The following is a 12626-nucleotide window of genomic DNA, read 5'->3' on the forward strand; positions in this document are numbered from 1 at the left end:
GCTGACCTGCAGGGCAGGGATAGGGGAACTGGCTGGAGCAGGCTAGTCCAGTATGACAGCCTCTGGGGGAGGAGGGACACCTGGACTGCTGGCATGTTGTACATAAACAACAGTTTGTGCTGCCTGTGGAAGCCCATTAAGAGCTTCCAGGTGCCTTTGTCATCTCTGGAAAGCCAGCCACACCTTCCTGGGGTGTGGGCCCTGATGGTGGCGCTGTAGGGTATTCTCTTGTCCCCTGTGCTTCACTTCCTGTCTAGCCACTCACCTAGGACTTTCTGAGGGCCTCTCAGTTGTACGTCACCTGTGTGTGTGCTGGTCTTGTCCCTTCTCTTTCTGGTGACCACCTCACCAGTGCATGGTATATTGTTTAGAAAACCTTTTCAGTTCCTGAAACTTCTCTAAGCCTCTTGACAGCTCTGTCAGGCAGCTCAGATATCCCCCATTTGATAGGAAACTGAGGTTTGGAGAGTTCAGGTAGATTACCTAAACTCATGCAGCAAATGAGTGACAGAGCTGGGCTTGGACCCAGAGGTTTTATCCTCTAGACCTTATGCTTCCTACTTTGCCAGGAATTGCTCTCATCTGAGATAGTTAAAAATGGCCTGCGGAGAGGTGATCCCCTCTGTCTGATAAGTAGCCCAAATCCTGTAAATCCCTGGGCTGGGTGGTGTGCCCAAGGAGCAGCCTTGAGATTTCTGGCCCCTGGGCCTGATGCGGGCTCAGGCTGACTTCTGGTGACCAGCAGATGGCGTGAGGAGGCTAAGAAAGGTCTGCTGCTTCTGGTTTGTTTAGTGTTGAGATGGAAAATGTTTCAAGTGACACGTGGACATTTTTTTAATAGACTTTATTTTTTTTGAGCAATTATAGGTTCATAGCAAAACTGAGCGGAAGGTACAGGGAGTTCCCATATACCTCCTGACCCCACACATGCAGAACTTCCTCCAGTATCAGTGTCCCCCACTAAGTGGTACATTTGTTACAGTCATTGAACCTACACGGACACGTCATAATCACCCAAAGTCCATGGTTTGCCTTAGAGTTTGCTCTTAGTGTTGTACATTTTCTATGGGTTTGGATAATTGTATAATGACATGTAACCACCATTAAAGTATGTAGCATAGTTTCACTGCCCTAAACATTCTATATGTTCCACCTATGCAGTAAAACGTTTGCAAATACACATTTGTACAGGTTCACTTAACCCACACCTTTAGGGCCAGCTGTACTTTGGAATTTAGAAATATTTCAGAATTTTAAGAAAGTCACTTGGATATAAACTGTATTATGTAACACTTTCCATGGGGTCTATAGCAGCACTTCAAAGTCAAACACTTGGATGTTTCTGCAAGGAAATGTTTGAATATTCGCTTTTAAGTGGAATAGATGGGTTCTTGTCAGCTCAGGTCAGATTGTGATGCTAAATAAGTTAGATAAAGACTTGGTTTTTAAAGCTTTTAGAATTTTGGGTAACATATTGTATACCTCTTATAAATGAGACGGTAAAGTAGAATCACCTGTAATACCAACACTTAGGGATAATATTTTGTTGCGTTAAGTGTTCCCAACTTTGTGTGCATGTGTGTTTGTATACATATACATACATACATATATGTATATATATATATGTTAAATGTCACAAGTGAGATTGTACTTTGCATGTACTTTGCTTTATACAGTATATCTTGGAATTCTCTGGCTGTATGTGGGGCTCTGGATCTAGGCTCTTGCCAGTCTACTCCCTCAATATCTCCCCTACCCTAAGTGACTAGAGGGTCCCCAGGTGAATCTCCTCTAGGTCAAGTCAGGTTCTCCCCCTAGGCACTTGCTGGTTCTGGGCCTCTGGCTGCCTAGGGGATAGGCCCAACATGAGATTCCCAGGATGGTCAGCAGGGGTTAGAATATAGATGAGGCTTCTGCTCTCAGGGCAGCTGAGGCCCCTCTGGGAGCAAGCCTTCTGCTTACACAGAGACTGATTCGCTAGAAGGGTCTCCTGCTCCACATGCATGGAGTGGTCTAGCAGGGCGGAGAACTGGACCTTGTCCGTTGTCCTCTCAGCCAATCATCTGGGTCCCTTAAGAGCTCAAGGACAGGGCCTTGGGGGTGAGGGTATGGGTCTTTCCTGTTGATGATCCCTACCTCTTCCCTCCAGCAGGAGCACTGGTTTGAAAAGGCCTTGCGAGACAAGAAGGGCTTCATCATCAAGCAGATGAAGGAGGATGGTGCCTGTCTCTTCCGGGCTGTAGGTGAGTCTTTGCCTTAGCCTTCAAGGGCCTAGGGCTGCCCCTGAACTATGCTGCAGTTGTCAGGAGTGACTTGTGTGACAGGGTTGGGGGCAGAGTTAGCTGGTCTTTTAGGGACTCCTGGCCTCAGCCTAAGTTAGTAGTTGGTCTCTAGCCTTTGGTCATGAGGCAGTATGGTGGTGTGAAAGTAATAGTAACGGTAGTAATAGAGATGGAGAAAAGAACTTTACTTAGGGACAGATTGGAGAAGGAAATGGCAACCCACTCCAGTATTCTTGCCTGGAGAATCTCGGACAGAGGAGCCTGGTGGGCTGCTGTCTATGGGGTCACACAGAGTCGGACACGACTGAAGCGACTTAGCAGCAGCAGCAGGGACAAACTGCTCTCTCAGGTGCTGGAGGAAAACTTTTAATTCTCCTCCAAGCTAGATAAGTGAAGGACCATTGCTTCCAGTTGTCAGATGAGAAAAGCAGCTCAGAAATAGAGAGTGACTTACCTAGGGTCAGAGAGTACATAGTGCAGTCAGGAAGCAGAGCCTGGGTTAGGTTAGTGTGAGGCCTGTGCTAACTGCAGCACACAGCTGTCACCGTGGGACACAGAACTTTTTTTTAAACTTACACAAAAGTAGAATAGTGAACCCTTTATGTACCCATCACTCATCTTCAAAATAATTGTTAACATATTGCCAACTTGGTTTCATCACTACCCCACCCACTCTTTCACTCCCCTGAAACAAGAATATTTTTAAAACAGAATCCCAACATGGATCATCTCATTTGTAAATATTTCTGTATGTTTCTCTGACAAATAAGGACTCGTTCTTTTTTAACATAACAAAAATACCATTACATACATAACAAAATTAATAATTCCTTAATACCATCTGCTGTCCAATCTGAGCTAGATCTTTGAAGCTCCTCTGGCTCCGGTGACTCAACAAGCAATTGTGAAGTTCTATGCTAGTGTCCAAGGGAAGCTGGGAGTGTGATTCACTCCTTTTGGAGCTCTGACGTCTCCCAAGGAAACATCCCCTCTGATAAGAGCCTTGACCTGAGAGTCAGAAGCCCTTTATTCCAGTTCTCCCCCTGACTCATAACTTCCGTTTTCCCATATTTGAAATGGTGTTGATTCTGCAGTTCTTAGTGGTGCCTCAGAGTCACAAATGTTTGAGTGGGTGGTAGAAAGTTAGGTGGGGTGAGTGGTTGTCTCCCTATTCTACCAAGCAGAAGAGGTTCAGGCAGTGGACTTTGATGGGCTGGGAAAATGCCAACTCCCTTATCCCTGTGGCTCAAGTCCATGTTCTCCCAGGGATGTTTCCTAGAGAAAGAGATAGGTTTGGGGGCATCTTGGACCAAAGGAATGCAAAGAAAGAATAGATGGGGACCCATTAGGTGTTAGGCCTGTGCCGAGACCTTCGTCTGAATGTGGGGTAAGCAAGGCTGCTGGTGGAGTGAGGGTCAGAGAATGCAGCTGGGCATCTGTGTCTTGGGTGTTATTTGAGGTGGGCCTTGGGCCTAGTTAAGACCAGGCTTGGCAGTAACCCATGTAAGAAACAAAATTTAAGTGTGTGTTCATCTGGCTGTTTTTCCCAAACACCTTCTGACCCTTCCCCCTCATTGAGACCTAACAGTAAAGGGGCCTAAGCTTACAGGAAGAGCTGACCATGACAGGTTGAAGGCCTTTCCCTATCAGCACTATGGCTACACATTTCCTCTGACTGGGCTGCACTTGGCTTTTCTTTGTAAAACCTCAGAAGCCCCATGGCCTCTCCCTGAGAAGTACATGACCCCTGGGTCTCTAGGCCTCATGTGGAGGTTTCCCTGGGGCAGACTACACAGGACATGTAACCCCAAAGGGGACTTTATCCTCATGCTTTGTGCTACCCCTCTGCTTCTAGCCTCTCTGGGACAGGGACAGGTGGTAGTTGCTCTAGGCTCTGGTGAGAAGGGTGACAATTTCTAACTTCCTGTCACACATTGAATAGTAGAAGGGCCACATAACTGAGGGTTGGAGTTGAAATGAGGAGAGACAAAGAGACCACTCTTGTTCCTTGACCCTGACTGATTGCTCGGCATTTCACGTGGTACTTCAGGTTCACCTGCAAAATTGGGATCCTTATCCCATGAGACCAGGTGAGAAGAGCCTGCCATAGAGGCTCAGGAAGGGGAAGTGACATGCCCAGGGTAAGTAGTGGCAGAACTGGCATGGGAACCCAGATGTGTCCAAAGGACACATTCTTTCTATGACCCTAGGAAAGCCCTACCTTCTTAGGAGTCAACTGGCTGGGTGACTGTGGCTGTTTTCTGTGATCTCTAGGGCCTTGTTTCTTGCAGCAAGGAGCCTGTGGCCCTCTACTCTTAGAAGTCCTGAGGCAGGTGGGTTTTGCCCTCTGTTTTGCCTCTTGAGATCTGGGTGTCCCCAGTGTGAACCGGTATCTCATGCCTGTGGACAGTTCTTTCGCCTACCACCTATTGGAGACTCGTGGGCATCAGCATAGGCTGGGGTGGAGGAAAGTGGGAGCCTGGGTCCCAGAGGGATCCTGTGGTCCACCCTGCCCCTGCTGTGCTCAGATAACCTTCTCCTGGAAACGTGAGTCTGCATCTCTCTTCCCTCCCTCTCTGCGTACAGCTTTGACTCAGCAAAAACCTCTGTCCCTGGCCTTGGCCTCTGTGGGCAGAGTGGTGGCCTTGTGTGTGGGTGTCTGCATGAGTTGTGGGGATGCAGCTGGGGCTGTGCATATTTCAGTGATGGGGCCCAGAAACATTAGCAAGGTCCACTGCTCAAGGCCTTTTGGTCTTGGAACATGGACTGTCAGCATTGGAGGAATGGATCTTAGATCAACTTGTCGTTTTATAAATGGGAAACAGGCCTCAAGAGAAGGTCAGGGCCTTATTATCTAGGTCACACAGCCAGTATCAGACATTTGTGTTTGAGGTTGAAGCAGGCCAGAAGGAGAAGAATCCATGGACCACCATGTACACTGGCTTCTGTTGACCTCTCTGCCCTGCCTCCTTCAGTTTTTCCATCTTTGCGGTGGGAATTCTTGAGTAGAGGAGCAGGCATCTGAGAGAGACCAGGCTATTGAGAGGGCTGAGTTTTGCTGGCTCCCCAACTGAGGGTGGCAAGAGCATCTACTTTTTTAATGTGACAGTTCTCTGTAGTTGTGATTGTTGTGTGGGTATTTGGCTTTAAGGAACATCTTTTACTGACTGTGTGCATGCACATGTGCATTTCTGTGCTGGTGTCTCTGTACGCTCAGAGAAAGGACATACATAGGGTGTGGGGAGGGAATGTTCATGCTGACCTCTGTGGCCTTAGTGAGGGGTATAGGTCCTAATATATCTATAATCTCTGACCACTTGCAGGCCTTTCCTAGGTTCCAGCTGATTCCTGCTTGTGTTGGTGGGGAAACTGAGGCAGACAAGCCTGACCTAGGGAGTCAGGTGGCTAAGTTGACAGCCCGATTGGTGGTGGTAATGTCTCCTGCGGCATCAGTTTTCAAAGTTACCAGTTATTCCTTGAAAGCCTGGCCTCTCCTTCAACCTCCTGAATGTGTGGCCTTGGGCCAGCTGTGCCACATTTCTGTACCTTAGTATCCCTCCTGTGTAAAGTAGGGTTTTTTAGGGTAAGGATGGAATGAGCTGGGATGTGAAAAGGCCTTGGTGGAACCAATTATAGTAATGTACTGAAGATTTCTGAGCCCTCTTTGGGCTGGGGACAGAGGTGAGGGAGTGGGGGACCCCCTTCCAACTGGACTCTGGGAGGGGAGAGCAGGTGCAGATTGCCCACAAGTGCAGTGTCAGCAAGAGGAGGAGTTTCAGTTTCTATCAAAACAAGTGCTCTGAATTCCCCTACCTCTGCAGGACCACTGGGCTCTTTTCCTCCACCTTGAGCCCCACAGGGAAGTCCAGCTCAGTCCCTAGTTCCATGTGCCAATCTCTAGGGAGGGAGGAGGGCTTTCTGGAGGACAGAGGTGGGGCTGGCAAATTCAGACAAGCATCTCCACAGTGATGATTTCCTGTGTTCTTAGTCCTGCACTGGGTGTTTTTATGTCATTGAGAAGGTCCTTCTACTCTCTTTCATTGGCAAGGTATTGTTCCTCTCTTTCCTTGGTTCAGAGATGCACATTTTCTTCCACATTGATGATCCCTAAACTAGGGTATGTCTTATAACCAGTGACATGGGTTTCCCTCTCCCAAAAGCTGTGATTAAATACATGTTCTGTACCACCTATTGGTGCATCTTAGAATTGAAGCGAGAAGGTGGTATTTTATATTTTATAGGTAAATTGAGAAGGTCATCCCTTGCCCACACGTAAGGACCCTATTTTGTGAGGCCTGTGTTACTGATTTGATGTTAATTTGGTTGCTAAAGATTTGAACTACGGGCACAAGGTAGGCTAGTGGACCTTTGGATTCAGCAAAGGTAGAGAACCAGTTCTGCCTGCATGAGGAGAGAGAACCTACACTTTGAGTTTGGGACTTTCCTCTGGCTGATGAAGTGCAACAGAAATGAGGAAGGACTTAAGTGGTTCTGGTGAAATTCTAGCTGACTTGTGGGTGACTGGCTATCTGAAGGAGTCATCGTTCTCCTTATGACAAACGGAACCCCATCTCTTGAATATCTAGTATGCCTTAGGTATTTGGCAGACCATCCCCTCTAGTATTGACAATGTCCCATGAGAGGAAAAGGAGTTATTTTCCCCACTTTATAGATGAGGATATTGCAGCCCAGAGAGGTTAAGGCCTTGTCCAGTGCCACACAGGAGGCAGAAGAGCCTTTTTGTCAAGCAGGGAGTCAATAGTAGGGAAATGGGAACTTCTTGGGAAGGTTCTCTCCCAACTCCCTTTCCGGTCCCATAGTCTCCCCTTTCCCCTGACTTCTTACATCTTACATCTGGATAGATCCACCTCCCAGGACTGGAAATGCCTGTTGATGCTTGCCTGAGAACATCTCAGCCACCTTCCTGAGCCTGGCAGACCAACCCCTATTTAACCCCTTCACTGCCATCTCAGTTCCTGTTTACTGCAGCTGCCAACAGCACTGCCTCTCTTCAGCACCCCAGGTTTATTCTACGGAAATAGCTCCTCAAGCAGCTCCGGCAGCCACAGTGGGTTTGTGGTCCTGGCTTCTAAGAAAGGCAGTGGCAGGGGGCCCCCAGCCTGTGCACAGGGCATGTGACTTGCTGGAAGTGCTGCAGAGGGGGAGGGGGATGAGGGAGAGTGTGGCCGCAGAACCCACATCCTTGTTTACATCGGTAAAGGGGCTACCCCTTCCCACCTCACAACCCCCACTCCCCATCACCCTCTGGTCTCTGCACCTCCAGGAGGACATGAGACAGGCATGGGCCCTGTTTTCTATTTCAGAGCTGCCTTTTTCTCTTTATCTCACAGAACCCTTCATGGAGGGGGGAGGGGGGAGGGCAGCAAAGGCGCTCTTCTGGTGACTCTTCACAGAGGTAGACTGTGTCATGGAAGAACTCTGCAGTGTTTGCTGTGGGACCTGCCCCTGCCCGTGTCGCAGGGAGATCCCATCAGAGCAACAGTCCTCTGAGGAGACAAAGTGACAGTCCCTCTTTGTCTTAGCCAGTGGACATCAAGCATGCTTCATCTTCAAGCCCACTTTAATTTCTCATGGAGAAGGCTCCCTGACTCCCCCATCCTCCCCAATCCACTCAGCAAACTTGCATTTCTTGTACCGCACCAGGCTCTGAGCCTGGGGGTGGACTTGTATATGAACTTCCCTCTGCCCTCAGTGGGAGCCCAGTGTGATCAGGTGAAGTCTGTATGCTGCTTTGATAAATCTGGTGATGGGGTGCCTTAGAGGAGTGGGAAACTGTTTTAAGAGTGCATGGGTGTTTGACAAGTAGGCAGCCAAACAGGATGGAAAGAACATCCTGAAAGGAGGAAACAGCATGTGTGAACATCCTCAGCTGAGGCAGAGGGAGCCTAGTTCTTATTGTGACCAAAGCCCTGTGATGCCTGGACCTAAATTAAGTTAGGTGCATATGTGTCTTATCTCTCTTATAGACCACATACTTCTTGCGGATAGGGTCAGAATTTTACTCACTTCTGTCACCTTCATAGTACCCCACATTCAGGCCCCACTACAGGACAGGGTCTCTGAGCGACTGCTCTGTCCCAAGACTAGGGCCAGTCGCTTCACACCTATTATCTCATTAATTCCACAAGAGGCTTGCCAGGAAGTTACTCAGCTTGATCCCATTTTACACTTGAGGCATATGAAGCTCAGAACATTTGGGTCATTTTGTTTACTAGTACCAAGACAACACACTGGTCATAGCAAACACCCTATTCCAACAACACAAGAGAAGACTCTGCACATGGACATCACCAGATGGTCAACACCGAAATCAGATTGATTATATTCTTTGCAGCCAAAGATGGAGAAGCTCTATACAGTTAGCAAAAACAAGACCGGGAGCTGACTGTGGCTCAGATCATGAACTCCTTATTGCCAAATTCAGACTTAAATTGAAGAAAGTAGGGAAAACCACTAGACCATTCAGGTATGACCTAAATCAAATTCCTTATAATCATATACAGTGGAAGTGAGAAATAGATTTAAGGGACTAGATCTGATAGATGGAGTGCCTAATGTACTATGGACAGAGGTTCGTGACATTGTACAGGAGACAGGGATCAAGACCATCCCCATGGAAAAGAAATGCAAAAAAGCAAAATGGCTGTCTGAGGAGGCCTTACAAATAGCTGTGAAAAGAAGGGAAGCGAAAAGCAAAGGAGAAAAGGAAAGATATAAACATCTGAATGCAGAGTTCCAAAGAATAGCAAGGAGACATAAGAAAGCCTTCCTCAGCGATCAATGCAAAGAAATAGAGGAAAACAACAGAATGGGAAAGACTAGAGATCTTTTCAAGAAAATTAGAGATACCAAGGGAACATTTCATGCAAAGATGGGCTCAATAAAGGACAGAAATGGTATGTATTAAGAGGTGGCAAGAATACACAGAAGAACTGTACAAAAATGATCTTCACGACCAAGATAATCACGAGGGTGTGATCACTGACCTAGAGCCAGACATCCTGGAATGTGAAGTCAAGTGGGCCTTAGAAAGCATTACTAGGAACAAACCTAGTGGAGGTGATGGAATTACAGTTTAGCTATTTCAAGTCCTGAAAGATGATGCTGTGAAAGTGCTGCACTCAGTATGCCAGCAAATTTGGAACACTCAGCAGTGGCCACAGGACTGGAAAAGGTCAGTTTTCATTCCAGTCCCAAAGAAAGGCAATGCCAAAGAATACTCAAACTACCGCACAATTGCACTCATCTCACACGCTAGTAAAGTAATGCTCAAAATTCTCCAAGCCAGGCTTCAGCAATATGTGAACCGTGAACTTCCTGATGTTCAAGCTGGTTTTAGAAAAGGCAGAGGAACCAGAGATCAAATTGCCAACATCTGCTGGATCATGGAAAAAGCAAGAGAGTTCCAGAAAAACATCTATTTCTGCTTTATTGACTATGCCAAAGCCTTTGACTGTGTGGATCACAATAAACTGTGGAAAATTCTGAAAGAGATGGGAATACCAGACCACCTGACCTGCCTCTTGAGAAACCTGTGTATGCAGGTGAGGAAGCAACAGTTAGAACTGGACATGGAACAACAGACTGGTTCCAAATAGGAAAAGGAGTACATCAAGGCTGTATATTGTCAACCTGCTTATTTAACTTATATGCAGAGTACATTATGAGAAATGCTGGGCTGGAAGAAGCACAAGCTGGAATGAAGATTGCCGGGAGAAATATCAATAACCTCAGATATGCAGATGACACTACCCTTATAGCAGAAAGTGAAGAGGAACTAAAAAGCCTCTTGAGGAAAGTGAAAGAGGAGAGTGAAAAAGTTGGCTTAAAGCTCAACTTTCAGAAAATGAAGATCATGGCATCTGGTCCCATCACTTCATGGGAAATAGAAGCTCAACTTTCAGAAAATGAAGATCATGGCATCTGGTCCCATCACTTCATGGGAAATAGATGGGGAAACAGTGTCAAACTTTGTTTTTTGGGGCTCCAAAATCACTGCAGATGGTGATTGCAGCCATGAAATTAAAAGACGCTTACTCCTTGGAAGGAAAGTAATGACCAACCTAGATAGCATATTCAAAAGCAGAGACATTACTCTGCCAACAAAGGTCCGTCTAGTCAAGGCTATGGTTTTTGCAGTGGTCATGTATGGATGTGAGAGTTGGACTGTGAAGAAAGCTGAGTGCTGAAGAAATTGATGGTTTTGGACTGTGGTGTTGGAGAAGACTCTTGAGAGTCCCTTGGACTGCAAGGAGATCCAACCAGTCCATTCTAAAGGAGTTCAGTCCTGGGTGTTCATTGGAAGGACTGATGCTAAAGCTGAAAGTCCAGTACTTTGGCCACCTCATGCAAAGAGTTGACTCATTGGAAAAGACTCTGATGCTGGGAGGGATTGGGGGCAGGAGGAGAAGGGGACGACAGAGGGTGAGATAGCTGGATGGCATCACCGACTCGATGGACATAAGTTTGAGTGAACTCCGGGAGTTGGTGATGGACAGGGAGGCCTGGCATGCTGTGATTCATGGGGTCGCAAAGAGTTGGACATGACTGAGCGACTGAACTGAACTAAACAGAACTGGGCTTAGAGCCCAGTTATTTTCCCTTCCCTTTCCCTCTTTTTTCACCTCATAAAGGCCATAATGACTCCTGAGAGTCATGAAACTGAATTCTGTAGTTGAATCTGTCATGGACTGACTTCTGGGTGACCTTGGTCAAATCACAAACTCCCCGAGCCTCAGTGTCCTCATGTGAAGAGCGAAGAGTGGTGTGTGTGGAATCAATGGTGCTTAAGGCCGCTTATCTACACAAGATGCCTGTGGTTCTGTCCCTCTCACCTGTACTCTTGTTCTTAAAGACTGTCCTTTCCTGCCTCTTTTTTCATGACCATATTCCAGCGTACAAAGCCAAGAATTCTCCGTTCCTTAGGGTAGCGGTAGGTAAGGGAGGTTCCCTGGCCCCCAGCCCTTCACCCGCAAGGATGTTCTGATTCAGAACTCTTCTTTGGTGGCAGCTCTGACTCCAGCCTCTCCTTCTGTCCCCACAGCTGACCAGGTATATGGAGACCAGGACATGCATGAGGTTGTTCGAAAGCACTGCATGGACTATCTGGTGAGACCTTGCAGAGACCTTGGGGTAAGGGCAGAATGGAGGATCTCTTCTCCACATAGACATTGATCCTCTGATCTTTTCTGCAGATGAAGAATGCTGACTACTTCTCCAACTATGTCACAGAGGACTTTACCACCTACATCAACCGGAAGCGGAAAAACAACTGCCATGGCAACCACATTGAGATGCAGGCCATGGCAGAGATGTACAACCGGCCCGTGGAGGTGTACCAGTACAGCACAGGTACTTCTGTGGTGGGTAGGTGAGCAGTTGATCACTTGTGGTCTGAGCCTGTTCCACCCAGCCCACTGTGAATCCTGTCTCCTCTTTCTCTGCAGAACCCATTAATACATTCCATGGGATCCATCAAAATGAGGATGAACCCATTCGTGTCAGCTACCATAGGAATATCCACTACAACTCAGTAGTGAATCCTAACAAGGCCACCATTGGCGTGGGACTGGGCCTGCCATCATTCAAACCGGGGGTAAGCAGGTCCCTGTGCCTAGAATGGATACTGGAGATAGACCAGAAGACCAGAAATCTCATGCTGGGGCCTCAATTTTGCCCCTTGCCCACAAAAGTGTCCTGTTAACCTCTCTGAGTCGCCCCTAAGGTCTCACCTCTGAAATTAGGAAGTTATCCAAGGTGATCCCTCAGGGCTCATTTTGTGGTCTCAGTTTGCCTGTTTGAGCTGGTTCACCTATCTTTTGTGCCTGTTGAGAGTTGGCATTTTGAGATATGGAGTCAAACTTGGGAACCGTGAACCAGGGCTCAGTCTATGTGTCTTGGTACCCGCATGGATCCTCCTCCAAACCCCAGCACAAGTAGACAGCTGTGGTCACAGAGACTTGGAATGTAGGCCTGGCCCCACCACTTGCTGGCCTTGGTATCTAAGTCAGGTTGTACAAGTGATTTCACTGGCAGCTTGGGTGATACAGAAAGTGCCTAACACTGGGCCTGGTACCTATTAGGTGCTCAGGAGAGGGCAGTAGATTTTCTTAGCACACACTGACAGATTTTCATTCTCTGTCTCAAACACTTGTCTGTTGGGGATTTTGCTATCTTCTATTGAGGTTTCACTTCCTACAAAAGTACTCCTGCCTCATTTTAGGAAACACACCCTAACACCAACACACCCTCCAACATAGAGGTTTTTTGATGTGGACCATTTTAAAAATCTTTATTGAATTTGTTAGAATATTGCTTCTGTTT

The 12626-nt window shown here is 47.2% G+C and overlaps 1 protein-coding gene across 4 annotated transcripts in view; it reads left to right on the top strand.

Moving 5' to 3' along the window:
* OTUD5 (OTU deubiquitinase 5) overlaps positions 1-12626 on the top strand; it is a 28015-nt gene that overhangs the window by 8434 nt on the left and 6955 nt on the right. For 3 of the 4 annotated variants that reach the window (XM_006043561.4, XM_006043562.4, XM_006043565.4), the window contains 4 exons: positions 2150-2243; positions 11347-11411; positions 11498-11654; positions 11750-11898. In XM_006043561.4, coding sequence (XP_006043623.1) covers positions 2150-2243; positions 11347-11411; positions 11498-11654; positions 11750-11898 — 465 coding nt within the window. The remainder of the gene's footprint in view (positions 1-2149; positions 2244-11346; positions 11412-11497; positions 11655-11749; positions 11899-12626) is intronic. The other variant, XM_006043566.4, reaches the window with a different exon arrangement.

Source organism: Bubalus bubalis, chromosome X (assembly GCF_019923935.1).
Source record: "Bubalus bubalis isolate 160015118507 breed Murrah chromosome X, NDDB_SH_1, whole genome shotgun sequence".
In the NCBI taxonomy this organism is placed as follows: Eukaryota; Metazoa; Chordata; class Mammalia; order Artiodactyla; family Bovidae; genus Bubalus; species Bubalus bubalis.